Source organism: Ilyonectria robusta (genome assembly GCF_021365365.1).
Source record: "Ilyonectria robusta strain PMI_751 chromosome Unknown BGZ61scaffold_12, whole genome shotgun sequence".
NCBI lineage: Eukaryota > Fungi > Ascomycota > Sordariomycetes > Hypocreales > Nectriaceae > Ilyonectria > Ilyonectria robusta.
The window spans coordinates 17,914-42,348 of NW_025764446.1; the positions used below are offsets into that span (position 1 = coordinate 17,914).

The window sequence follows — 24,435 nt, forward strand, 5'->3', positions numbered from 1 at the left end:
TAAAGCTCCCTCGCTTTCTTGCCTCGCACAGCACACTCCCTCCAGCAGCCCACAACGCTCATACACCAGCTCGACTCGCACATTTCGACTACTTCTAAGCGTCGCGTACCACCATGGCTTTACCCGAAACTATGAAGGCTGTCGTCTTTGATGGCCTATACAAGGTGTCCGTGCAGGACCGGCCAGTCCCTCAACGTACGCCGTCTCCACCTGCACTTCCCCTTGAAGTCTGATGCAGACACGGGCATCTGCTTTAGCCCTGGCACCAACACTAACAAAAACAATGACGATGTGCAGTGTGTGATGACCGGGATGTAATCCTGAAAGTTCATGCCGCCGGCTTGTGTGGATCGTCAGTGCTTCTCCTTGCTCCCCACTCACCATCAGTGATCTGACCAGCTGTGCAGTGAATTGCACATCTACCGCGGACACCAGACTTCAGGCACTGGCTTCATTATGGGCCACGAGTTCACCGGCACCGTTGTCCAAGTTGGTTCTGCTGTCAAGTCCGTTCAGGTTGGCGATAAGGTCGTGGCCCCTTTCACAGCATCCTGGTACGTCGCCCATTGCCCTCCTTTGCTTGCTTGCAAGATTTGTTGACGCCGCTAGTGGTGTTTGCTTCTACTGCCTTAATGGTGCCACCGCTCGCTGTGTTGAGACCCAGCTATTTGGTTGCGAAGATCTTGATGGCGGACAGGCCGAGTATGTGAGAGTCCCATTGGCAGATGGAACTGTGGTCAAGGCCCCAGACACTATTTCCGATCAAGCTCTCCTTCTCATGGCTGACATCTTCCCTACCGGTTACTTTGGTGTCAAGAGCGCAATCGAGATGTGCCCTTCTCAGGACATCCGTCAATCCACCTTGGTCGTCGTCGGATGTGGGCCAGTCGGTCTCTGTGCTATCTTGGCTGCTGCCCATCGCCAACCTCGCCATCTTTTTGCCATTGACAGTGTCGACAGTCGCTTGGAGCTGGCCCGGCAACTCGGCGCTGAGCCGCTCAACTTTCAAACTGACAAGGAGAGAATGGTAGCACGCATCAAGGAAGTGACGGAGGGCCGGGGCGCGGACATGGTCGTGGAGGTGGTCGGCCAGGCACCGGCGCTGAAGACAGCATTTGACCTGGTGCGAAACTTTGGAGCTATCAGCAGCATAGGGGTTCACAGCACTGAGGTATGCCAATGGTTTTCCATTTTATAATATGCGTTCGGGGCTGATTATACAGATTCCATGGACGGGAGACGACATGTACACGTAAGTCGGCCAGGAAGTATTGCGGACAATGAGCCGGACGATTCTGACTCGAGGATGTACAGGAAAAACCTGCGACTGCAGATGGGTCGATGCCCTGTCCGAAGCGTCTTTCAAGAGGCCCTCGAATTGCTTGAGCTCAAGCAACACCTTGTCGGGTTCGTAAACACACCACCGCCTAGGTGTTGGCTACATGTTTCCAGCGCTGACACTAGCTGAAGGTTCATGTTTGACCAGGTAATGCCGCTCTCCGAGGCGGCAGAGGGCTATGCCCTTTTCGAGCAGAGAAAGACGCAGAAGGTCGTTTTCAAGCCTTGATGACATGGCGATGATATGGCGATGAGATGCGAAATGGGCGTTGTGGGATGCCTTAGTTCTGTCGGGGTTTAACCATGCCCTCATGCATAAGATAGTAGACAACCGTGGAATCGTTGTGGACAGTGGCCAGAAGAATTCTCTTGGCCCTCGGGCCAGAATGATGGATAGAATCAAAGACACTAGCAAAACCGCTAAGCGTCCACTTCTCCTCGGGATGCACCGCCAACACCCATTCGTATTCGGGATCACTGGGCACTGGTTCGCCGGTTGCCTGCTCGCGGGCGAGAGCGGCAATCTGGTCGTCAGGGTGCATGTACAGCCGTCGAGGAGGTAGGCCCCTGATCAATGGCCGACGGCCGGCGGAGGAATTGACGTGGAGCGAACTCCAATCATGCTGGTCCTGGAGGTTGCGAAGGACAGTCGAAGTAACGTCGGCAACTGGGCTGGGTCGAAGACCCATGCTGCGCAAGGGACTGCCTGATTCTTGCACCATTGCCAAGGCGCTCAAGCTACGATGTACGCGTGGGGTTGTAGGTGGGAAGAGGAAAAAGAAACTGAAGTTCAAGGAGCCGCAGTATGAAGTGGAGGCAATACGCAAGCGCGTACTTTGGGCTGTGTCAAATACGCGGAAAAGGCATCGGATGGGTTGATTTTCATGGAATGACGAGAAAATGCTTCGAGCAAATTGGAGAGCTAGTAACTCGCTTATACCTAATCGGAGAGGCGTCGTCTCGCTTGAATCCGGCGCTAAAGATTGGGGGATACGAAGAACCTTTGGCCTCGGTACCAGTCAAGGGCAGCCGCACATGAAAAATACTCGGTACTATGTACCCCTGATGTTGCCACTGCCTTGGCGTCTCCGCTCGCCACTCTCTCCTGCCGGCTTTGCGAGGATATTTGGGTTAACAGGCATCTGGATGCGCTGTCACGGACCTGGTTTTAAATGCGCCCTCGCGCTTAACGCTTGCCAAACCATGTTCCCCAGCAGCTCCCACTTCGGATCGCATTGGACGGCCAGTCCATAAGACCACCTGCCTCTCCCCTCAAACGAAATTGTCTGTCTAGATGATACAACCTTCCAACAGCGACACAGAGCCATACCCTCCCATCGAACCCTCCTCCTCGGCCGTCAAGTCTGAGCCTCGTTCAGACAGTTCCGATCCTCCCTCTCCTATCACAAACCGCCCGGCCGCCTCCTCGTCGCTGAGTGGTCGTCTCCGCCGTGTTTCCCAGAGCTTCGAGCAATCTGATCTGCCCACGGGATTCGTCGCTGCAACCGGAACGTTCGCTTCATCCATCGATCCTTACACGCCCAACTGCGCCTCGCTCTAGATCCCATTCGTCGGATTTATCGTCAACCTAGCCTTCCGGAGTGACCGACGACATCTTGAGGCGCAACACGGTACCGGACGTCATCGAGGAACCGGCATCCATCGAGACGCACAACACGACCCCGACGTCTGAAATGAACAAGAACCCGACCGGCGAACCAGCCGCCGCCGCGCCATTTCCCAATGGATATCACTTCCCCCCGAGCCATTCGTTTGGCAAGTCTACGTCGCGAGGCCTCCGCGCATCCTGGCGATACTTCTTGACTCCCGTGGGTTTCTGCGTCATCCTCTACGGACTCAATGTCGTAGCCTGGGGTGGAATGCTTTTCTTACTGCTTTGGTGAGCATATCTTACAAACCGATTGACTTGGAGCTATGCTGACATCCAGTAGTAATGCGTCCCCTGCAATGTGCCACCCGACATGCAACCACATCGACTCTCCAAGACGGAAATGGATCGAGTGGGATTCCCAGATCTTGAACGCCCTTTTCTGCGTCACGGGATTCGGGTTGGCCCCCTGGCGTTTCCGAGACCTCTATTTCCTGCTGCAGTACCGCGTGAAGGGCGATGTCGTCGCCCTCAGGCGCCTAGCTGGCATCCATCGTGGGTGGTTTCGACTGTCCGGGTCGGCTGAGCTGCCCATCGACTTAGGACCGCAGAATGTGGCGGCTTCGTTGGGTTCGGCTCCGCCCAGCGCGATACCTTACCCCGAGACCAAGATTCCCGAGGCTCCTCTCACCGGGCAACGGGCACCGGAAACCAAACTCTGGAAAATGGATGCGGTTATTTGGCTCATGGTTTGGAACACCTTTTTGCAATGCTGCCTCGCCGGATTCATGTGGGGGATGAACCGATATGACCGGCCTAGTTGGTCAACAGGCCTATTTGTCGCGCTCGCCTGCGTTGTAGCCGCAGTTGGGGGAATCATGATGGTTATTGAAGGAAAGAAGGTCAAGGGAATCGAAGGTGTGCCCGTGAGCCCCGAAGATTTGCAGCAGCTGCAGACGGACAGGGAACAAGGTATTTGGCATTATAACAACCTCAAGGACAAGGAACCCAAGGAGAAGGCCAAAAAGTGAGGCGTCGGTCGGGAACTAGGGAGGCAAACCTTGGTTATTTCGGGTTTTGGCGTACGAGATTGTCTGGGAGGCTACATTCTTATGTAGTAAGTAAGCTAATAACATGTTACGTGCAACCCAGTAAGTGCCTGGCTTATTACATGCATGCGCCACAGGCTAGAGCATGCTTCTCAACTGTTTCCTCAACTGTCTGAGCATCCAAATTTGGAAAGCATCTGGTCTGGACCTCCTAGGCGAAGCATGTACCAGTCGTCCTATCCGGGAAATACATCCACATGAATGCGTCGGTTGAGCTGAGGGCACAGCTGTTGCAGTAAAGGAATATCTCCTTTATGCAGGTAGGCAAGACATCATGCGGCGGCTCTGAGCAAGGACATCCATCCACCTTCGTGGACCACCTGACAAGGTGCCTTATCTGAGGTTGCCTTACAATGAAGAACTGTGGTTAGGTATAGACCAACGCCGCCCAGAGAGGTATTTGGGTGCCAAGCAGGCGATAGCCTAGGACTTGGTGTACCATTGTTTGTAGGTTAGTTGGTAGGCACCTATCTGGGTGGGTTGGTTCTGTTACACAGGTCCCGTCTGCTTTCAGCTGCCTTGTCCGTTGGTAGGTACAGGTAGGTACCTACAGAGGCAAACCCCATCCCCCCACTAAGGCCCCCGCCCGCTCCGCCTCCGCCTGACGTCCTCCGACCTCATGACGACCTGCCCCGGCAGTCATCCACATTCATCCTCAACCGACCGGTCTCGACAGCGCCGCCCCGAACCTCACACCTCCCAACTCGCATCACTCGTCTCTCAACTCCACCTCCGCCGCCCTCGTCGCTCCTAATAGCCCTATACGTTCCGTACCGCTGCTAAAACCCCACAACCCCGACCGCAGCCCCGGCATCATGGGGCTGGCATACAACACCTATCTGAACAGCAGCAAGATCTACGGCTGCAAGTCGTGCAAGGCTCACCTCGCAAACCATGAGGACATCATCAGCCGCGTACGCATTCTTCTGCTCTCGCGATTCCCCTCTCCGTTTCCTTCTCCATCCCCTTCTACGTGCACCTCCACTCCACCTTTGGCTTCCGGGCCACCATGACTAGAACTGGAGCGCTGATGAACCTCCTAGAACTTCCGTGGTCAGCATGGTAAGGCCTATCTCTTCCACAGCGTCGTCAACATCGACACGGGTGCCCCCAACGAGCGAAACATGACGACCGGCCGTCACGTGGTTCGCGACATTGCCTGCCGCCAGTGCAAGGAGACGGTGGGCTGGAAGTATGACAAGGCGTACGAGCCCTCTGAGAAATACAAGGAGGGCAAGTTCATTCTCGAGGCCGAGCTTTTGTGCAACGTCACCTGAATACCAAGGCTCCTACAAAGTACATTTGGTGGGCGGGGCTTGTGAGGGAGGACCGCAAGTCTGAGCTTGACATTCTGTTCTGGCGTTCATTGGACGGTCGGTTTATCTTGTGTTCTCGGCTTGGTTGCGAGCATTGTTTACGGCGAATGGAGTGTTTATTGGTTTACTTTCATAGTCGATGTTGCAGCACTTCAATTTCTAGGCTAGATTTCCTAACAGTCACAATCTACATAAAAACAGTGCCAAACTCCCAGTGCGCCTCTCCAGTGAAGTAACCAACCGTCCATCGCCAGACAACTCCATCCCTATGTCCATCCATGCGAGCCTCTGTGTATCACCGATGCTCGATAGGCTCCTCGGGCAAAAGTTCCTCAATTTCCTCGTCAACCCGCAGGCTCTTAAGAGGGGGTTGAACGATGCCATTGAAAACAAAGGTAAAGTAAACCAGCAGGGCGAAGCCGAGAATCTGGAGCCATTTGAACGACTCCCAACCCAAACCGAGCGACACAATCCAGATGAAGAGAGTTCTGCAGGTGTCAATAGTAGACCTCGAGGTAGCGCTGACACTCCGGGTCACTGATAGTCCAAAGAAGTTGAAACCACTGCGAAAGTCATGATTAGCTAACATGCGAGCAACAAGGCAGGGAGTGGTTCGTACCCGATGCTGATCATGATGAGAATGCTCGACATCAATACCTGCTTATTTTCCGTAACCTGACGCCATCCCTCAACAATGTCAAAAGTGCCATATCTTCCTGCATCCGTGATCCCAATCGACAAGTGTAGAACCACCATAGCGAGGAGGGTGACAGTAAATCCAAAGATACCCTCCCAACCAACTACTCTGATGGGTTCGATGGGAGAATTCTCCAGGATCCATTCTTCGAGAACGAACTGTGTAGCGGTAAATATTTGAGCACCTGCGATGAGGAGGACGCCGACAATAGCCCTCACGGCATCCGAGAGGCCAGCCTCAGTTTCTGACTCATCTTGGTGTGGCGACTCTGGCTTCTTGTCGGGCGAAATGACACCCGCTAAGCCTACAACGGCGACACCAAGGACCACACCGAGCAGGGAGATCCACTGGAAGAGCCAGAGGCGGCGGCCGAGGAACATGACACTGAACAGGCCGACGAAAAGGACCAGAGCGCCTCTAGTCATCTGGTAAATGGAGGCGGCAACCATGAGAAGGCCGGCATTCATGAGGGTGGTGCCGCAAATATCACAGATGGCAGGCAGCGCCAGAAGCAATACTCGGTAGCCCTTCAGAAGAGATCCTTTGGACGAGCGCAGTAGCTTCGTTCTGTCATTGTCCTCCTCGGCCGTCGGGTCCGACGTTTCGTTGGTGTTGACAGCCTCGTAACCTTGTTCGGTCGGGGTGCCAGAACTTGAGACTCGGCGCCAGAGAGCCATCAGGCCGACGACGAGCCAGCAACCCATCTCGCCGATGAACATCTGTGCCGTTTGAAGAACGGGCTGTTCGAAGAAGACTCTGTCGCTCGGTTTGTCATCGGGGCCACAGTTGCGGACGCATTGGTTGTCCTGATGAGGTCAGTCATTGGAAGTCACTTGGCGTGTTCGGGTGTCGTCATACTTGGTACTTGGTCAACAGGGTATTACAAACACCTGTCAGTAGCATCATGGCTACGAGAAACGGAATAAGGCCTTGAGACGCCATTGCGATAGATGACACCAAGCGCTGTGGGCGATGGTGCTGGCAAGGCGGAGTGATGGGAAGAGATGAAATCTACGGAGACAAAGGGTACGAGGATGAGGCTGAGGGGCTGGTAGGCACGTCACGGGAGTGTCTCGCGACCTCGTTGGACCGATGGCAGTGCGCCCCATTCATTACGTGCATGGGGAAACCCGATAGAGAGCCTTAGCTTGCCTCATCTACGCAGATAAGCAGTTACTGAAATACCGTCAAGGAAGGCAAGTATTTGCGGGGCAGTGATGATGTCAGCACCGATCACGGGATGGAATTAGGCCAGCACAGAACCGTCGCTGGACTGGACAGAGACAAGACCCGCGTTTTCGATATCAATCGGACCTGTTCTGAGATACGGCTCAATTGCCGGGCTGGCAATTGGAGGGGACGGAGATCTTCCCTCGTTGGGATTTTTCGTTCCCCCCTTTGAGTACATAAGTGCTATGCAAGTCTTGAAGGCAATCGTCCCGTCCCCTGTTTGCTGCCAAGCTCCCTGTAATCATCTGACTCGTGGGATCGCGGGCTTGAGATTAGTCCGCTGTTTGATCACCTGCTGGCCATCTCGGGGCTGGCGGCTACGAGAAACGACAAACACGGTAATAAGCGACGCCAACCCCTGCTGCAGGGACACGTGCCTGTCGTTCTGTCACCTAGGTGCCTAGGGTTCGTCGGAAGCCAAAGTGGTCTTATCTGCTGTGGGAGGAGACATGGAAACGGTGGCTCGCCAAGTCGATATACACTTTTCGCAGGTTTCATCTCTTCACTTGTTTGTGACAAGGGAGTGGGTTCCTCGCCGCAAAAAGACAAGGTCATGTAAACAGGAAAGGGGCTGACGGGCCCGTCACGAATCGTGGGTTGCGAATAATCAAATTCAGTCACGCCTCTCTCTTTATGTACTATCTGTGGCTGCTGAGAATCTCGGTTGGTATGTTGGCACCGGGGCTGCGAAAAGAACGTAGGTACAGGTAGATCTAAAATACAAAGTAATTGAACCAAGATGGTCATTTGTCGGGCATGTTAAGGGCTCATCTTTCCAGCAGTGCCCAGGCACGTAGCTGCGGTGACGGGTCGCCACAGCACTACCATGTGAATGCTTCCTCGATGAAGTCAATGCTGCTGCGGTCCTGGCGAGCTCGCACTGCCCGTCGCACCTCGTCGCCCAGAGCACCTGGGCCACACACGGAGACAACCATGGTTCCGACTTGGTGCTCCTGCTCCATGGACAGGAGAGTATCAATGTTGGGACGTCCGGGGAACATTTGTACCGTCGAGGACGGGCTGTGAATTTCCTTGGTAGATCGAGGCTGGCTGACGAAGAGCATGATTCGCAACACGTCCCGTCTCTTATCCATGGCCAAAATCTCAGTCATCCACGGGCGGATCCACTCAAGGTGCTCAGGGCTCTGGATAGTCCAGACTAGAAGGATCTTGCGAGTTGCCACAGTACCCTCACTGTATCCAGCGACCAGCTTCTGCACGTACGGGACTTGATGGGTGATGCCTACACCACCGGCGAAGAGCACAGCCGTGCCGTAGGAATCAAGTGAGTGTGTACCGCCGTAGGGGCCCTCGGAGTAGCACGTCGTCTCCAGCCTCCCCCCTGGTGCCGCCAAGGCCTTCTTGTACAGTGAATCGGTGAATCCAGTTCTGGCGCGAATGACGTACGACACGCGCATCTGTTGCGAGCCTATGAGGTCCTGGCGTGTGCTTGCTAGCCTTTCGGTGGTTGGGTCCTCAACACCATCGACCCAAGCGATCGAGAAGGGATGGGACTGCCAGAGGCTGAGGCTGGGCATGTACAGGTAGGCGTGCTGACCCGGACGGGCGCTCCAAGGCCGGGCAAGGGTCGTTGTCAACCGGACGGCGTTACCTGGCAATGCCTCGACAATAGTCCTCGACCGCGAACCAAAGAGGTGAGATCGGAGCATGCGGAGGACACGAGCCGCTCGGTCCCCAGCCCAGAGTCCTATTACAGCCTTCAACCATCCAAGCTGTCGGTCATAGGCGGCGAGGTGAATCCACAGCCCATAGATGGCGAGGATGGCGAGGGCGATGTGGATAATCTTGAAAATCTCATAATAGGCGTGTCGAACGGGGCTGAAAGCCTGAAGACCAAGAGCGACAAAGGCACAGGTTGCCTGGGGTATGAATTAGTGATTTGAGTCCAGTTAGGATGAAGGCGGAATAGCCCGAGATTGGGATGACCGACGATGAAGCCCCAGAGGAAAAAAGCGCTGGCGAATGTGCTAGACAAAGCCGCTGCTGCCCAGTTCGCCTTTTGATAATGGGCGAGGGTGTGGACAAGAGCCTCAAGGATGACGATGCGGCCGAACCAGCGATGGATCAAGTTGTAAGTATCAAAAGAAATGCCCAGAAGGGGGATGAGAGGATTGTTTCGCCCAGCGAGAAGGAAAAGCGGGATCTACTCGGCAGATCATAGGGCGTCAAGTCAGCAACAGAAACGGACAGAAACATTGTTTTACATGTCGGGAAAAAGGTGGACATACCATGTTGAGTACGGACAGAACACCGGCACGGTTGCGCAACCCCGCGGCGGCGATTGCGTTCGTCTCCGCGAAGGGAATTCTGTAAACGCAAAAGAGGACATTGGTGGCAAAGTACGAGGTGAGGAAGAGAAGCTGAAAGCGGGTGGGTAGCGTGCCGATGTTGACGGCCTTGCTCAGTTGAATCTCGCGGTTGTGTCTCTTGCGGAAGACCGGGGCGTACAGAATGTGGCGCTTGACCGAGGCCAAGGTCGAAGACGGGATGGCGAAGTATCGTTGACGGTCGTTGTTGAGACAGGCGACTTTTCGGACAGTCTTGTTGACCTTGTCGGCGAGTTTCCAAAAGATGACGGCGACGGCGACAGCACCACAGATGATGAAGAGGTAGTTGGACAGCTCTTCATTGTTTTGCTCGCCCCATTTTTCGGCCTCAATCTCTGCCGGAGTGGGCTCATACCGCCGCTGAAAGGAGCCTGCTCCCATTGTGGTGACGGTAAATGATGAAGAGAAACGGACGAGGATAGAAGAGAGGAGGATAAGAGTGACGAGAGAGAAGGAGAGAGAGAAAAAGGCGAAGAGAAACAAGAATAGAAACCACGAGGAATGGAGTCCCAAGGAATGAAGAGGCAAAACAGCCAGAAACGAAGTGTAGAAGAAGGGAGGAAGAGAGAAGGGAAAGGGGCGTGCAATCTAGCAGCCGTAACAACACCGCTGGGAAAGGAACGGATTCGCCGAGAGCATTGGCACAATATATTAAATATCCAAGAGATGGACGCAAAAGTCCGTAGTAATTACGCCTGGGTGCGGATTGGCCACACTCGGCGTCCGTCTTGGAAGACACGACTCCAACATCCAGTAGCACAGCTGCCGCGTCCCGCCAGGACCAGCAATGCAGATGCAGTCCGTGCTGGCCATCACAGCGGCGACCCCCCGGGACGACAGGGGCAGCCAATTGAGATTTTCGTTCCCCCGGCAAGGCGAGTGTTTCGGGGGTCCAGATTCAGAATGTTGCACCGCGATGGCTGGGATGGCCTTCGATCGATTGTTGGTGGAAAAGAGACGGGTCCATGAGGCCAGCCAACGCCAGCCAACCAGCCAACGCCGGCGGGGCCCCTGAAACATGCCACTCCCCGGCACTTGGGCACTTGGGGGAAACTTGTGAAAACTTGAGAGACGAAGTCGATTGATTCGCCAGCCACACGAAGCCACGCGGAGCCACGCGGAACCACTCGCAGCGGCGGCGGTTTCAAGTGGCTGATGATCCACAGTGACAGATGCTGTCGTAAGGCCTCGCACAAAAAGACACACTCTCGACACTCCCTTGACGCTCCCCCGACAGCTTGAGCCATGCCCTAGCCATGCCCTAGCCGTCCCAAGGTATGCCCTACAAGGTATGCCCTACATGCACTACACCAGCTCGTCCCAATCATCCTCCAGGGCCTGCTTGGCGCTGTCCCTCCGTTGCGACATGCCCCTGAACCGCCCCGCCCCCGTCCCTGTCCGCGTCCGTATCATCGTCCGTGAGCCCGCGCGCTTGCTGCCCTTGGTTGGCTGTCCTTCAGCTCCCGCCAGCGCCCGCGACCGCGCCTGCGACCGCGACCGTGATTGTGACTGCGATTGCCTCCCTGATGACGACGCCGCGGACGCCGCCGATGACGAGGATCTGTTTCTGGTGCCCCTCCCAGTAGGGCTCTCCTCGCCCATGATATCGTTCGAGTTCCCAATCCTGTGGTTGCTGAGACTGCTCCTGCTCCCAGGATGCCGCCCTCTTGGGTCCCAATTGCTGCCCGCAATGCTGGTCCTGGCAGCATTCCCCAGCCCGAGCCCACAAATGCCGGCTGCATCATCCCACTCGCCGCTGAGTTCATCTCCACTGTCTTCCTCGCCGTCGCCATGCCCGTCGCTATCGCCGTCGCTGTCAACGTGACCGTTTGTGTTTCTCCCTCCCTTGCTGATACCCCGTCCGTCTCGTTTCCGGCTCTCTCCCTCCGGCCCCCGGACCCAGCCCCGGCCCCGCCCCCGATCTGGGGCCAGGTTCCCTCCCGTTCCCTTCACCCTTCCGCTTTCTAAGCTTTCGCCGCAGCCGCCTCCGTCTCCTCGGCCCATGGACGTTGGGCTTGGAAGCACCCACTCGCTAATGCCTTCCTCCCACCGCCACCCCGAGAAGATGGTGCCGGCCTCGGCATATCCTCTCCCTGTCACAGGAAGGTTTTCTGCAAAAGCAAGGTCTCGAAGGTCGTTTGTTTTCTGTGCCAAAAGGAAAGCCCCATCCGTCCTCAATCCCCTGCGAAACCAATCAGGGAGTCCTAGGCCATCGAGCAAGGTGCAAATCTCCGACAGAACATCATGACACGCCATGCTGCATGCCCGCCCCCGATACCGCGCAATGGATATCGCCAGGAACAGCGCTTGGTGATATTGTGTCTGCGATGAGGCATCGTCGTCTCCCACCGCTAGTTGTCTGAACTCCTCTTCTGCCTGTCTCCGTACTGCCGAGTCAACACATTTGCTCTCAGCCATGGCGATATATCGTGCCATGGCGAGAACGAACAGATCCTCGCCATAAGCCTTCTGCTGACACTGCAAATGACTCACGCAGCGATCTAGAACATGCATCATCCGCCTGGCGGCCGGCCTTCGGGCTGGGCCTATGTCAATTGTGTTTCCGTTTCCTAGCGTCAGTGCCATGGCAGTCAATCCGGCAGCCACGCTGACCAGGGCCTGTTTCTTCGTGCTCTCTTTTGGTGAATCATCCATTCCCCCGTGTGTCGAAAGCTGCTCCATCAACGTACATATGAACACAATAGCTGAGGGTTCCGGTTTGCTGGTAGCCATAGCTTCTAGAGTTGTTGCCCAGACCGCATTAAACCCTTTCGTATATGCCCACGTCAGCGGCAGCTTTCCGCTGTTGATGAGGCTGGTCAGGCAATCAAATGAAGCTCCAGGCCTATTCGCTCCTTGCAAGCTTTTCACGATGACCGCCAGCGGCTGGAGCTTCCTAGTTTCATCAAACGTACTCGACGAGCTCTTTGGCCCTGTCAGTTGAGACGGAAGACGCGACACAATCGTAGCAGCATTCTGGGCGCATTTAAAGCTCAGGTAAAGCTCAGCTAGCAGGCGCACGAATTCAGGCTCAAACAGCCCCTCAGATACGGCTTCGGCCAGGATCGATAATGCGTGTGCGCGGACAACCAGTCGTAACGGTTTCCATCCCATCCCGGCTGCTCCAAACGTCTCGAGCTGTCCATAAAGCTCGACAGAGGCGTTGGACGAGTCCCATACGGACTTGGTTCCGTTCTCCTCCGCCATCTGGCGGTCCCATGTTTCGATTTCCGCCAAAGCTGCGGGAACCCTGCGCAAGCACATGCCCAACAAACTCTTCGGGTGCGGTGTTGGCGACTTGGTCTCGTTCGAGCGTAGTAGGCCACTGAGCCAGCCAAAGATGGCTTCGTATATGCGATAGTGGCCCTCCGGGGCGAGGCGGCGGAGCGAGTGCAATTCTGCGACTAGGGACAAAGGCATCGAATTTGCTGTGTCGTCTCTCTTCGGCGAGCAGTTGGAGGCACCAGGCTGGATGCAAACCCTACGAAGCATAGGCGTGGAAAAATCGACCCGTTCGGAGGCGGGCGAGCAACGTCCTAAGTTCATCGTACCTAGTGTGCGGATCGTCCGTGGAGGCGTCGACAAGGCTGGATTCGAAGTCTTGGGGTTCGATGATGTCGATCGGCGTTGTGCGTATGTGTAGCGGGTGCGTTTCGGTGGTCTCGTGTGCTCCTCCTGGAGGCTGGCTCGCTTGGATGTGCGTCTGATTACAGGCTGTCGAGCCTCATGGACTAATTTCCGCAAGCTCCCAAGGCGGCATTGCAATTGACGGAGAAGTCGGTGGCATCGAGCGGCGGTCCATGGCTGGAGTTCGTCCTTGGACTTGAGTCGGCCCTTGTCGGCTCGCATCGTGTGCGCCGATGGCGAGGGGAAGGAACATATTGTCTCGATCATTGAAGATGCTGAGTAAATTATTCGATAGTTCTAGCACACTGAGCAATAGAAGTCAGCCATGAGCGTATGGTGTAGATTGTAGGAAATGTCAAGTGCTGATGGATGATGCGTTCACGGCCGGTTGCATTGTTTGACTGGTACCTAAGTTCACTGTTGACTTTCGACCTCTTTGGGACTAGTGCCTTTTCTAATTCCTGGGGTTAGCCGGCCGTCCAGCGGGAATGCGGCTCACGGGGATACCCGGGGTGTACCAAACGCACCGGCGAGCCTGGCAGGCTACGGGAGGTATCCCGGCTGTCCAGGGTCCCCGCCGGCTACTTGCCTACCTACCACCCACGTACCGCATTGCCGTGAGCAAAAGTAGCAATTTTTTTCCTCTCCTCTCGCCCACCGCTCTCCATCTTGACATTTGACAGACCAAGTCATTTCAATTGATTGCCTGTCATCGCCAGTGCATGTCCCATGCCTGGTTTTCCCCCTCTTCTGTGTCACCCTGTCTCCTTCTCCGTTTAGTTTCTCCATTCTAATTGTTCCAAAAAAAAAAATATCATGGCTTCCGACCCTGTCCCTCCAGCTGCTGCGCCAGGTAAGTAATAGTAAATCCGAGCTTCCCACATCCCACATCACATTTCCACGACCCCCGTCAAGGCCGTCGACCGGCAGCTGACCGATGCAGTAGCCGCCGCGAGCGAGGAGCTGGAGAACACCATGCCCGCTCCCGATGTCGATGCGGGCTCCGAAGGTAATTGTTGCCGGCACTTTCTTCGCTCGACTACCTTCTGACACAATCCATCCCTAGCCGTGGTCAACCTCACTATCGTCCTACCGGATGCAAAGTCTGAAAATATACAGATCGTGGTCAGTCCCCTCCGCCTCGCCCCGGTATGCGTTCCTCATGCTCACGCAATCGTATAGGTGTCGTCCCAGGAACAGGTTCATGAGGTTCGCCAGTCCGTCATCGACATGCCCGCCGCCTTCCAGTACACGTGCTTCCACCTCGAGTACAACGGCGAACGGATCAATGACTTCATCCCCCTCGCCGAGATCCCTGAATTGGGACCCAATCCGGAGTTTCACCTCGTCCAAGACCCTTACACTGAGAGGGAGGCTCGCGTCCATCTCGTCCGCATCCGAGAGCTCATTGGCGCCGCGGGAAACCGCTCCGAAATTTCCCAGGGTGTGCTCCCTGGTCTCTCGCTCTTCGAGACGGTCGCCAACGAAGCACAGACGAACAAAGACGAGGCTGCCGCCGCCGAGCTGCCCATCAAGGACTACGATTTCCAGGCCATTCCCTCTCTGACCAGCCTCGTTCCCAAGGAGACCGACCCCGCGCCCAAGACGGTGAAATCCATCGCCCTGTCGCCCTGGAACCCCCCGCCACCCCACCTGAGGCAGCGAGGTCATCTTCTGTACCTCATCGTCACCACGACCGAGGGCGAGCAATACCAAATCACATCCCACGTCTCGGGCTTCTTTATCAATAAGTCATCCAACGCAAAGTTCGATCCTTTCCCCAGGCCGGCGCCCAAGGGCCAATCTTCTCACTCTCTGCTCAACTTAATCGACACCATCTCTCCCTCTTTCGCCGAATCCTTCACGCAGCTCCAGGAGTACAACAACCAAAGGGACCCCCTGGCCACTTTTCAGATCACCAACGCGGTTCCTGCTGCACCTTGGGCTGTCCCTGCCCCTACTTCTTCTCTTTGCACACATCTTCCTGACGCCACACGATCCCAGGAGACTTATCTGATCGCTGGGCTCGACAACACAGATTCTCTGCGAGATTGGAACGAAGAATTTCAGTCAGCCAAGGAGCTTCCCCGAGAGACTGTTCAAGACCGGGTTTTCCGAGAGCGTTTAGTGTCTAAGCTGTTTGCCGACTACAATGACGCAGCTATCAAGGGTGCCGTCATGGTTGCTAGAGGCGAGATCGTCCCTCTGAACCCTACCGAGTGCAAAGATGCCCAGATTTTTGTCTACAACAACATCTTTTTCTCATTCGGTGCTGATGGTGTTGGCACTTTTACTTCCGAGGGTGGCGATGAGGCTGCTCGAGTCGCCACTGGCAAGGATGTGGCTGGCGTGAAGTTGGTAAACCAGCTCGACATCGAGGGTCTATTCACTCCTGCTACCGTCGTCGTTGATTATATCGGAAAGCGTATTGTTGGTCAGAGTATTGTACCTGGGATTTTCAAGCAGCGTGAGCCTGGCGAGAACCAGATCGACTACGGTGCCGTTGATGGAAAGGACATCGTGGCCGCCGACGAACGGTTTGCCGCTGGGTTCGCCCAGCTGTCCAAGGCGCTCAAGGTCAAGAAGCACCCCGTCTGGGACAAGGATGGAAAACGATTTGACTTGGAGGCAAGCGTTGAAACTAAGGGGCTGATGGGAACTGATGGACGCAAGTACGTCCTGGATCTCTACAGAATCACCCCCTTGGATATCGCCTGGCTAGATGAATCCGGGGATAACAAGGATGCGGCCGAGTATCCCCACCGGATGACTGTCCTGCGACCGGAACTCGTCGACTCCTTTGGACGATACAGGATGAAGGAGTGGGTGGACAAGGAACTTGCCCGCCGGAGCGAAGCGGCGAAGCCTACGGAAGGAGATTCCAGCGATGAAGACAGCGAGGAAGACAGTGACGAATCCAGCGAGGAAGACAGTGATGAGGACAGTGATAAGGAGAAGGAGAAGCCTGCCAAGGCGACAAGCAAGAAGGCGGCCAAGGGCGAAAAGACTCAGCCCGACCTCTCTGACTTCCGATTTGCCCTCAACCCCGATGCCTTCAGTGGCCAAACCCCACAAACAGACGCCGAGAAGGCCGAGCTCATGGCCGATGAGGCTGAAGTCAGGGCGGCAGGCACATATCTGCGTGAGCAAGTGATCCCTGGCTTGTTGCGAGAGCTCTCTGAATCGGACATCAGCTTTCCAATGGATGGTCAGTCGCTCAGCCGACTTCTACACAAGCGCGGAATCAACGTGCGCTTCTTAGGCAAGGTTGCCGAGCTCAGCACTGACGGAAGGCTTCAATGCCTACGAGACATTTGTGTTCAGGACATGGTTACGCGGTCCTTCAAGCATGTGGCTGCAGTATACCTCCGCCATGTGCCTGTTCCTGCCATCCACGCCTGTGTTTCGCACCTGCTTAACTGTCTTCTTGGACACGTATTCAACTCGAAGCCAGTTGCTGAGATTGATTCCGAACTGCGCGCTCTCTACACTGATGCAGATTGGTCCTTTGAGAAACTCACGCCCGAGATTTTGCGCGCGAGCATCGAGGCGCACACCCTCAAGCGTTTCCGGTATAAGCTGGACCAGAAGTGGTTCTCGCAGGTTCGGCCTACCCAGCTTCTCCGTGAAGTCTGCTTAAGGCTTGGCATCCAAGTCCAGGCCCGGGATTACTTGTTTTCGGCCGATGACTCGGCTGCAAAGATTCCCGCCAAGCCTGTCCAGCCCATCACCAACGGTCAAGCGAACGGCGAGTCCAAGAAGAAGAAGAAGAAGGGTCGTGACTCGCCTCCCCCAGTCATCGCCGCCCCGATTAACATCCACACGTTCCGTCCCGACGACATCATTGACATGGTGCCCCTAGTCAAGGACTCTTCCCCCAGGAGCTCACTCGCTGAGGAGGCCCTCGAAGCCGGTCGCATCTCTATCATGCAGAACCAGAAGAAGCTGGGCCAGGAGCTCCTGCTAGAGTCTCTATCCCTGCATGAACAGATCTACGGGATCCTACACCCGGAGGTTGCCAGGGTCTACAACAGCCTCTCGATGCTGTACTACCAGCTTGACGACAAGGAGGCTGCCGTAGAGCTCGCCAGGAAGGCCATCATCGTCGCCGAAAGGACCGTTGGTGTGGACTCATCTGAGACCCTTCTCAACTACCTCAACCTGAGTCTTTTCCTGCATCAAATTGGCGATAGCAAGGGTGCCCTGATCTACTCCAAGCATGCCCTAGAGATGTGGAAGATCATCTTTGGACCTGGCCACCCCGACTCTATCACAACCATCAACAACGCCGCGGTGATGCTACAACATCTCAAGGCCTACCATGAGTCTCGACTCTGGTTTGAGGAGTCACTGCGCGTGTGCGAGTCTGTCTTTGGCAAGCAATCAGTCAACTCAGCTACTCTTCTGTTCCAACTTGCTCAGGCGCTTGCTTTGGACCACGATTCTAAGGGAGCCGTCAACCGCATGCGTGAGTCGTATAACGTTTTCCTGGCTGAGCTTGGCCCCGAGGACAAGAACACCAAGGAAGCGGAGAGCTGGTTGGAGCAACTGACGCAAAATGCCGTCTCCATCGCTAAACATGCCAAGGACGTTCAGGCGCGACGAATCCGATCTGGAATCCGCTTCAACACGACTGCGTCCCCAGCCCAGGCTGCCTCTGTTGCCCCCCCAGGCGGCAACGCCCAGGGGTCACAAATCGATTCCCGCAGCATCGACGAGCTCCTCAAGTTCATCGAGGGAGGTGACCAAAAGACCAAGTCGTCCAAGAAGCGACCTAGTCGAGGAAACCCCAAGAGGCGAGGCCAGGCGGCTATGTAAGTACATCGCACGCTGCCTCACGCCTTGGCCTCATGATGCTGTTGTGTGATCGGTATTTGCACACTGCTGTGTAAAAGTAGGAATTATACATGTATAATGCGGCGGATGATTCTGAATGGAGACGGCCCCTGGCGTAGGTCTTGGAACGGTGGGCGGATGGGGATTGGTCATACATTTGCATCTATAAGGCGCGTTTGCATATTGTACGGGTAGCTACAAAAGGCTAGAACCACAAGAGGAATATCTTCACTCCAATACCAAAATTGGTTGACTTTGAGCAATCCTGCTGCAGCAAGCACAATCTCGTGTCAGTGGCTGCCAAGTACCCATTAAACATGGTCGCAAAGTTGGCAAACAGGCCAACCACGAGCGAAGGCTCACAGCCACGACGAACTGAGCACCAAGTCCAGGCGAAGGTTGCAAAAACAGAATTCATCGTTGTTCCGCCTCGTCTATAGAGGGGAACGTGACTTATTGAAGCCAGCTTGTTGATACATAACGCGAAGGCTACGTAGTATACCTTATAGTATACAAGCAAAACACCTTCTCGTCGTCATCGTCGTCATCATGTTGTCGTTATCTCAGCATCAAGTGCGACTTTTCAGTGCGCTTGCAATGGAAGCACCCCTTCCTACCGGAGCGTGGTAGGATCCGATACTCTGGAATCCCCTGGTGGTATCAAGTTAGCACCACGTAAATGAGTATAATGGGGAGGTCTCAACATACTTGGTTAAATCGAACCCTTCCTCTTCTTCCGCTTCACCAGGGTCGGCAATTTGCTGCGGGCTGGATCTTTGCGGTCGTGACGGACTGCTAGGGGGGGATTTGTTTCCTCGGGGAGGGCTGCTGCTCTGCGGCGGCAATCCACCGCCAGGCTTAGAAGGGCTCAGTTCGTATGGGGCCAAGCCCAAGGGCTTCAACGGAGTGCTGCCAATATCGGCATACTTCCAGAATGGCGCGGGGGAGCTCGTCGGCATGTGCTGGCTGGGCCGCTGTGCTGTGCTTGGGGGAGCGAGCTTTGGGTGAACCCTCGGGGGTGCAGGCGTCACAAAGGACGTCCCATCCTCCTGGAGATAGGAAGATGTGAGAGTAGGCGACTGAGGATGATAGCCTGAGAATGATGAATCCGCTGCTGTGGTCTTCCTGGGACGGGGGAGCGGACTGCCATCGGCGGTAAGTGTCGCACTTCTGCCCAGTGATCGGTCCGATGGTCTGTCTGGAGTCGACTGGGCGATGAGGAGAGAGGGCCTGGGAGGCGGTGATTGCAGAGGCGAGCCTCGGCGTTTACGAGCGGACGTGGGCTCTCTAGATGCCATATCTCTAGGTCCATGTGTGATATAACTGAGCTGGCTTGGTGATGATGGAGCGGATGATCCTCGGTGGCCTCCACGGCCGATGCGGTACGCGTTCCGCACCATCTCCTCGCGGGCCTCAGCGACGATCTGCCATTTCATGCCCTTTCCTGGCTCATCGGTTGATCTAGCAATCTTATCGAAAGCCTTATTGAGTGAGAGGTTGTGTCGAATGGAGTTCTAGCTTGTGTTAACACATACTACATCAATCCCAGGTGTGTTGAGGAACTCACCTGCCAGCCGGCAGCTTGCTGGTGGCGGTAGTATGAATAACTACTCATAATGAAGGTGTAGATGCCGTTCAAGTTCAACTTGCCATCAGGAGCATTCAAGATGGCCTGTGTGATCATCTGGGCGTAGCTATACTGCGGCTTAATGTGCTGGTTCTCGTCCTGGCTCAGGTCGGCACCGTTGGCGCCCACCATGACTGCTGGGGTGCTGGCGGCCGGTGATTTCGTATGGGATGTGCGCAGACTCTGGGCAGACGGTGGCGTGCCTGGTCGCTTGTACTCGGGAGGTGCCGGGGCGATGAGGGGTTGTCGACGAGAGGATCGAGCCTGAGGCGTGTCGGCGCTGAGTCCGCACCGCTGCAGAAAGGTCGAGTGAACATGCAAAGGGCTGATCTCTGACGGAAGCACAAAGATCATCTCGACATTTCCAATCTCGATGACCTCGCCGCTGGTGAGGGGGTGTGCGACGCCGACCTTGAGGGGCTGGCCATCAACCTTGGCGCCGTTACGGCCCTTGACACGAAGAAACCACTTCTCGTCCTTGGAGTCGAAGCTGATGGTGGCGTGTTCACGCGACACCATCTTGCTGGGGCCCAGGTCGATATGGACCTGATCCTCATCCTCGTTGTCGCCACTGCCACCAGCGCCAGCATGCGTTATCTCGGGTGCGCGGCCGATGTTGACAGTAAGCTTGGTGATGTAGAAGGTCCAGTCCTGGGCAGCGACCTTGGCGTATGCCTTCACGCCGTCCCCGTTGGCCTCATGGATGGCATTGGCGTGGTCTTTGCTGGCTTGAACGGGCTGGTTCCTCAACTGCTGAGTGATCTGCGACACTAGCTGGTCGTCGTCGGTGGTAGGAGGCGAGTCGTCGTCGTGGATCTGTAGCAGAGATGGTGTCAGCGAGGCCAGGATGGGTCATGTCACTACCATTCATGTTGTTTTGCCGCGTACCTTCTTGCGACGCTTCGCAGGGCGACTTGGGGACGAGTCTTCGAGGTCGGCGGGCGCGGTGGTCACACCCTTGCGCGGATCGCGACGGGCCCTTGAGGCTCGTTTAGCTGAAGGTGGCATCGTGCAGCGGCGAGTGGAGATGGGTGGGATAGAGAAGGAAGATGCTTGCACAAACGGGCCAGGCACAGGTTAACGAGGCCAGTCGTCGAAAGCTGTGGTGTGCGTGCGGAAGTGTCGTCGACTGTGGTGGTTAAGTCGAGTCGAGTAAAGGCGATTATCCAACAAATCCCTGGTAAGGTTTGTACCGCGTTCGCGTTTGACCTAGTGTCATTTAAGTGGCAGGCAGGGCAGTGGGCTGGGGCTGGGCCACTTGGTACTTGGTTGTGGGACGGGTATGGAGCCCCGATTTGTGCATATGCCGAAACCGCGACATTGACCCACCTCAAGCAGAACATGGCAAGAATTTACCCCCTTGTCGCGCGGCCTGCCAAGGGCTACACAACAGGGAGACAGGGACATCGGCGGCGGCTATACTTGGTGCTGTGAGGGATGTACTCCGTCCTGTGCAGTAAGGGGGTAACGGGCTACGGCTGCGCTAAGGCGCTGCATGTTCCAGTTGGTTTCCGGTAAGGTGCCGGCTGTCCTGGAGGGAGCGCTACTACCTGAGGTACCTAAAGTACCCCGTTAATTCCTTACCCAAGGTAAGTAACAGCGACGCTGGCATACTGGCCTTGTCAATCATTCGTCTCTCGTCTCGCCTCGTCGCGTCCCCCAGACCAACACCAAAATCCTACTTCGATCACAATACAATCACATCAGCATCAAACACACGGCAGCGCACACGCCCACACACATCTGTACCCCAGGTGTCCCGGGAGGGCTGACACCCAGCTGCCTCAGGCTTAACGCCCGACATTTTGCGACGCGCCTAGCCAACCTCTCGCTTCGCCAGCTCTCTCTCGCCAGACACCACAGAGACAACGACAAAGACAAACCCAGCCAAAGTTTCACAGTCCCGCCACGACCGAACCCACACGCCCTTTCTCAACCATACCTCGCCTCCTTGCACCTGCCATCAAGACCCTCCATACTCATACCAGACCTCCCGCGCCGTGCTCCATCCCTCGTCTCCCTCGCGCATCTCCTACCCTTCCAGGTGGTCGGTCGAGTGGTCACCCAGACTGCAACAAAGTGCCCCAACCCCAACGACGCCTCCGACGCCGCATCGTTCCAGCCCCTTTCCTTGCCCTCGGTGCCTATCCGCATCGACTATCATCGCCTGCCAGACTGAATTCGCTGTATCCGACTCAACCAACCTCAACTGAGCTGCTCTCACAGTTGGTAGGACCAAGACCATGGCCGGCGATCAGGCCTTCGGCGTCACGCCGCCCATCTCCGTCATTTTACCCACCGAGTCGGAGAAACGTGCTAGCGATGCCCTCATCCAGGAGTTGAGAAACCAGAAGACTTTTGAGAGCCCGTCTGACACTGACAAGAGGCAAGTTTTGTTGTCCCCGCAGCAGCCCGCGTCTTGAAACTGACCCCCTTCGTTCTCAGGCATGCCGTCCTCGATTCGCTCCAGATCATCTGCAACGAGTTTGTTCGTCGCGTCGCCCTCGAGAAAGAACCCGCCAACGAAGTGCTTATTCGAAATGCCCGAGGCAAGGTCTTCACTTACGGTAGTTTCCGCTTGGGCGTATTCGGGCCTGGCTCCGATATTGACACGCTCATTGTCGCCCCGAAATATGTTACTCGAGACGACTACTTCAAGCACTTCCCCGGCCTGTTGGTTGACATGGCCCCCAAAGGTTCCATCACAGACCTAGCCGTGGTGACAGATGCCTTCGTGCCCATCATCAAGTTTGAGTACTCCGGCATAAGCATTGACTTGATTTTCTCTAGGATCATCCAGAAGCAGATATCCCCTGATTTCCAAGATCTGAAAGACTCTGGCCTTCTCCGAGGCTTGGACGAAGCCGAGCTGCGATCTCTGAATGGAACCCGAGTCACCGACGAAATTCTAGCCCTGGTTCCGGAACAGAGTACATTTAAGCTTGCTTTACGAGCCATCAAGCTGTGGGCGCAGCGCCGCGCTGTCTACGCCAACATTATGGGCTTTCCCGGTGGTGTTGCATGGGCTATGCTTGTTGCTCGCGTGTGCCAGCTTTACCCCAAGGCCGCAACGTCCGTTATAGTCAACAAGTTTTTTCTTGTTATGAGTCAGTGGCGATGGCCACAACCTGTTCTCTTGAAGCCCATTGAAAGTGGACCTCTCCCCGTCCGCGTGTGGAATCCGAAGGTAAGTCGTCATTGCGAATGGATGAGCGTTTGGCTCATGTGGTTGCACTAGGTATACAAGGGAGATTCTTTCCACCTGATGCCCGTCATCACGCCAGCTTATCCTTCTATGTGTGCCACATTCAACATCACTCGTTCATCGATGAGCATCATCAAGCGAGAGCTCCAACGAGGGCTTGAGCTATCAGAGAGCGTAATGATAGGCAAGCGCCCCTGGAGCGATCTCTTCGTCAAACACACTTTCTTCACCCAGGGCTACAAATACTACATTTCTGTCATCTCCGCGAGCAAGACCAAGGAAGCCCATAAGATATGGTCTGGATATGTCGAGTCCAAGGTTCGAATGCTCGTCCAGAAGCTGGAACAGCATCAATCAATAGCTCTTGCGCATGCGTTCAACAAGGGATATGACCGACGACACCGATGCAACAGCGACAGCGAAATCGAACAAGTACAAGACGGCTGCCTCGATTTCCTTGTCATCGAGAACTCTGAAGAAGCACCAGATATTGACCCCAAGATCGAAAATGTCAAGGTCAAGGTCGAGGATGATGACAATGTCAAGATGGACAATATCAAAATGGAGGAAGATGTCAAGGTGGAGGAAGATGTCAAGATGAAGACCGAGGAAGATGCCAAAGTCTCGGAGACACCTTCTGGAACTGATGTCTTCACCACCACACATTACATTGGCCTAGAGCTCGCTAATAGTAAGTTCCAACCCTTGGCAGGGGGCTCAGCAATATTGTGATGTGCACATTTAACTCGAGAATCTGGGGTGTTGGACAAATGCTAATTTGACAGACGCCAAATCTCTCGACCTGTCATATCAGGTAGACGAGTTCAAGTCCCTCTGCACTCAGTGGCAAAAGTACCAAGACGACCTAAAGGAATTGGTGTCCATCGGGGTCCAGCACGTTCGAAAGTGAGTCGCTAGCACCCGATTCCCCAGAGCGCCCAGCCCAGCTAACGATATGCAAGCTTCAATCTTCCAGACGACGTGTTTGATGCTGGTGAGAAAAAGCCTCAGAAGAAATCTGGCGGCGCTAAGGGCGCACCGAACGGCAAGAAACGGGCTCCTACTGAGGTACTTGATTCATATCCGCGTCCCTTCCCGCACGACTACGATGCACTGCCATCGCCAGTGTATGCATTGAGGAGACTGGACAAACTGATGGATGAACAGGAGAACCCGCCACCCGCAAAAAGACAACAGACCTCGGTCGCGGCCGCCGGCTGAGTATTCCTACCTCGCATTCCCAGAACATCTCTTTGAAAGATGTTGACCCAAAATGTTGGCTCATCTCTGGTTGGGCCACGTAGCAATTTCTTCAGCTTGGGCAAGCCTCGGATATAGAGGACATCCCCAGGTTGATCTTTACTGACTGACATGCACAAAAGTTGATTTTCCATTCTGGCCGGCCGGTTGAGCTTGAGACATGGTAGACGCAGCCGCACTTGCAGCTATCGGCCCTGTCATGAGCGTGCCATACATCGTGGACTCATTGAATA

General features: G+C 55.4%; 11 protein-coding genes across 11 annotated transcripts; 5 read left to right on the forward strand and 6 right to left on the reverse strand.

Moving 5' to 3' along the window:
* Positions 1-113: 113 nt before the first annotated feature.
* Positions 114-1,567, forward strand: BGZ61DRAFT_354237 (chaperonin 10-like protein; the record flags this gene model as incomplete). Its single annotated transcript, XM_046240596.1, has 7 exons — positions 114-195; positions 298-352; positions 408-554; positions 610-1,171; positions 1,224-1,252; positions 1,315-1,407; positions 1,471-1,567. The coding sequence occupies 7 exons, from the start codon at positions 114-116 to the stop codon at positions 1,565-1,567; spliced, it is 1,065 nt and encodes a 354-aa protein (XP_046103010.1).
* Positions 1,568-1,619: 52 nt separating this feature from the next.
* BGZ61DRAFT_533353 (tRNA-splicing endonuclease subunit Sen15) lies at positions 1,620-2,027 on the reverse strand (the record flags this gene model as incomplete). Its single annotated transcript, XM_046253993.1, has 1 exon — positions 1,620-2,027. One exon carries the CDS (start codon positions 2,025-2,027, stop codon positions 1,620-1,622), a length of 408 nt encoding a protein of 135 aa, XP_046103011.1.
* Positions 2,028-2,354: 327 nt separating this feature from the next.
* BGZ61DRAFT_506761 (uncharacterized protein) lies at positions 2,355-4,218 on the forward strand. The gene is made up of 3 exons (XM_046251881.1): positions 2,355-2,850; positions 2,960-3,238; positions 3,291-4,218. The coding sequence occupies exons 1-3, from the start codon at positions 2,633-2,635 to the stop codon at positions 3,976-3,978; spliced, it is 1,185 nt and encodes a 394-aa protein (XP_046103012.1). The 5' UTR covers positions 2,355-2,632; the 3' UTR covers positions 3,979-4,218.
* A 482-nt stretch (positions 4,219-4,700) lies between these two features.
* BGZ61DRAFT_453365 (Yippee/Mis18) lies at positions 4,701-5,550 on the forward strand. The gene is made up of 2 exons (XM_046246070.1): positions 4,701-4,970; positions 5,100-5,550. Exons 1-2 carry the CDS (start codon positions 4,872-4,874, stop codon positions 5,331-5,333), a joined length of 333 nt encoding a protein of 110 aa, XP_046103013.1. The 5' UTR covers positions 4,701-4,871; the 3' UTR covers positions 5,334-5,550.
* On the reverse strand, positions 5,551-7,228 carry BGZ61DRAFT_453367 (uncharacterized protein). Its single transcript, XM_046246071.1, has 3 exons — positions 6,928-7,228; positions 5,992-6,875; positions 5,551-5,935 (listed from the first exon to the last, which is right to left on the reverse strand). The coding sequence occupies exons 1-3, from the start codon at positions 7,009-7,011 to the stop codon at positions 5,668-5,670; spliced, it is 1,236 nt and encodes a 411-aa protein (XP_046103014.1). The 5' UTR covers positions 7,012-7,228; the 3' UTR covers positions 5,551-5,667.
* Positions 7,229-7,911: 683 nt separating this feature from the next.
* On the reverse strand, positions 7,912-10,163 carry BGZ61DRAFT_43319 (ferric reductase like transmembrane component-domain-containing protein). The gene is made up of 3 exons (XM_046243902.1): positions 9,549-10,163; positions 9,251-9,463; positions 7,912-9,179 (listed from the first exon to the last, which is right to left on the reverse strand). The coding sequence occupies exons 1-3, from the start codon at positions 10,026-10,028 to the stop codon at positions 8,121-8,123; spliced, it is 1,752 nt and encodes a 583-aa protein (XP_046103015.1). The 5' UTR covers positions 10,029-10,163; the 3' UTR covers positions 7,912-8,120.
* Positions 10,164-10,809, reverse strand: BGZ61DRAFT_43312 (uncharacterized protein). The gene has a single exon (XM_046243901.1). The coding sequence runs from the start codon at positions 10,665-10,667 to the stop codon at positions 10,299-10,301; it is 369 nt and encodes a 122-aa protein (XP_046103016.1). The 5' UTR covers positions 10,668-10,809; the 3' UTR covers positions 10,164-10,298.
* Positions 10,810-11,405: 596 nt separating this feature from the next.
* Positions 11,406-13,529, reverse strand: BGZ61DRAFT_279960 (uncharacterized protein; the record flags this gene model as incomplete). Its single annotated transcript, XM_046238450.1, has 1 exon — positions 11,406-13,529. A coding segment is annotated over one exon (2,124 nt), but the record flags the coding sequence as incomplete, so codon positions are not given.
* A 378-nt stretch (positions 13,530-13,907) lies between these two features.
* BGZ61DRAFT_43322 (clustered mitochondria-domain-containing protein) lies at positions 13,908-18,204 on the forward strand. The gene is made up of 4 exons (XM_046243904.1): positions 13,908-14,127; positions 14,218-14,283; positions 14,341-14,399; positions 14,457-18,204. Exons 1-4 carry the CDS (start codon positions 14,091-14,093, stop codon positions 18,090-18,092), a joined length of 3,798 nt encoding a protein of 1,265 aa, XP_046103018.1. The 5' UTR covers positions 13,908-14,090; the 3' UTR covers positions 18,093-18,204.
* Positions 18,205-18,679: 475 nt separating this feature from the next.
* Positions 18,680-20,745, reverse strand: BGZ61DRAFT_354795 (fork head domain-containing protein; the record flags this gene model as incomplete). The annotated part of the gene is made up of 4 exons (XM_046240655.1): positions 18,680-18,761; positions 18,819-19,624; positions 19,678-20,553; positions 20,626-20,745. 4 exons carry the CDS (start codon positions 20,743-20,745, stop codon positions 18,680-18,682), a joined length of 1,884 nt encoding a protein of 627 aa, XP_046103019.1.
* An 820-nt stretch (positions 20,746-21,565) lies between these two features.
* Positions 21,566-24,407, forward strand: BGZ61DRAFT_43362 (Poly(A) polymerase central domain-containing protein). Its single transcript, XM_046243923.1, has 6 exons — positions 21,566-21,923; positions 21,971-22,123; positions 22,183-22,924; positions 22,976-23,633; positions 23,728-23,848; positions 23,905-24,407. Exons 2-6 carry the CDS (start codon positions 21,981-21,983, stop codon positions 24,161-24,163), a joined length of 1,923 nt encoding a protein of 640 aa, XP_046103020.1. The 5' UTR covers positions 21,566-21,923; positions 21,971-21,980; the 3' UTR covers positions 24,164-24,407.
* The last annotated feature ends 28 nt before the right edge of the window (positions 24,408-24,435 follow it).

Excerpts from the sequence above, each read along its gene's own strand:
- BGZ61DRAFT_43362 (XM_046243923.1), top strand. The coding sequence starts at position 21,981 with ATGGCCGGCGATCAGGCCTTCGGCGTCACGCCGCCCATCTCCGTCATT. Across the intron at positions 22,925-22,975 it reads TCCGCGTGTGGAATCCGAAG|GTATACAAGGGAGATTCTTT; the intron begins GTAAGTCGTCAT and ends TGGTTGCACTAG. Across the intron at positions 23,634-23,727 it reads TGGCCTAGAGCTCGCTAATA|ACGCCAAATCTCTCGACCTG; the intron begins GTAAGTTCCAAC and ends CTAATTTGACAG.
- BGZ61DRAFT_453367 (XM_046246071.1), bottom strand. The coding sequence starts at position 7,011 with ATGGCGTCTCAAGGCCTTATTCCGTTTCTCGTAGCCATGATGCTACTG. Across the intron at positions 6,876-6,927 it reads CCCTGTTGACCAAGTACCAA|GACAACCAATGCGTCCGCAA; the intron begins GTATGACGACAC and ends TGACCTCATCAG. Across the intron at positions 5,936-5,991 it reads CTCATCATGATCAGCATCGG|TGGTTTCAACTTCTTTGGAC; the intron begins GTACGAACCACT and ends TGACTTTCGCAG.
- BGZ61DRAFT_43322 (XM_046243904.1), top strand. The coding sequence starts at position 14,091 with ATGGCTTCCGACCCTGTCCCTCCAGCTGCTGCGCCAG. Across the intron at positions 14,284-14,340 it reads TGTCGATGCGGGCTCCGAAG|CCGTGGTCAACCTCACTATC; the intron begins GTAATTGTTGCC and ends ATCCATCCCTAG. Across the intron at positions 14,400-14,456 it reads CTGAAAATATACAGATCGTG|GTGTCGTCCCAGGAACAGGT; the intron begins GTCAGTCCCCTC and ends GCAATCGTATAG.
- BGZ61DRAFT_43319 (XM_046243902.1), bottom strand. The coding sequence starts at position 10,028 with ATGGGAGCAGGCTCCTTTCAGCGGCGGTATGAGCCCACTCCGGCAGAG. Across the intron at positions 9,464-9,548 it reads TTCTGTCCGTACTCAACATG|ATCCCGCTTTTCCTTCTCGC; the intron begins GTATGTCCACCT and ends TCTGCCGAGTAG. Across the intron at positions 9,180-9,250 it reads TTTTCCTCTGGGGCTTCATC|GCAACCTGTGCCTTTGTCGC; the intron begins GTCGGTCATCCC and ends TTCATACCCCAG.
- BGZ61DRAFT_506761 (XM_046251881.1), top strand. The coding sequence starts at position 2,633 with ATGATACAACCTTCCAACAGCGACACAGAGCCATACCCTCCCATCGAA. Across the intron at positions 2,851-2,959 it reads TTCGTCGCTGCAACCGGAAC|GCGCAACACGGTACCGGACG; the intron begins GTTCGCTTCATC and ends CGACATCTTGAG. Across the intron at positions 3,239-3,290 it reads ATGCTTTTCTTACTGCTTTG|TAATGCGTCCCCTGCAATGT; the intron begins GTGAGCATATCT and ends GACATCCAGTAG.
- BGZ61DRAFT_453365 (XM_046246070.1), top strand. The coding sequence starts at position 4,872 with ATGGGGCTGGCATACAACACCTATCTGAACAGCAGCAAGATCTACGGC. Across the intron at positions 4,971-5,099 it reads ATGAGGACATCATCAGCCGC|AACTTCCGTGGTCAGCATGG; the intron begins GTACGCATTCTT and ends TGAACCTCCTAG.
- BGZ61DRAFT_43312 (XM_046243901.1), bottom strand. The coding sequence starts at position 10,667 with ATGTTTCAGGGGCCCCGCCGGCGTTGGCTGGTTGGCTGGCGTTGGCTG.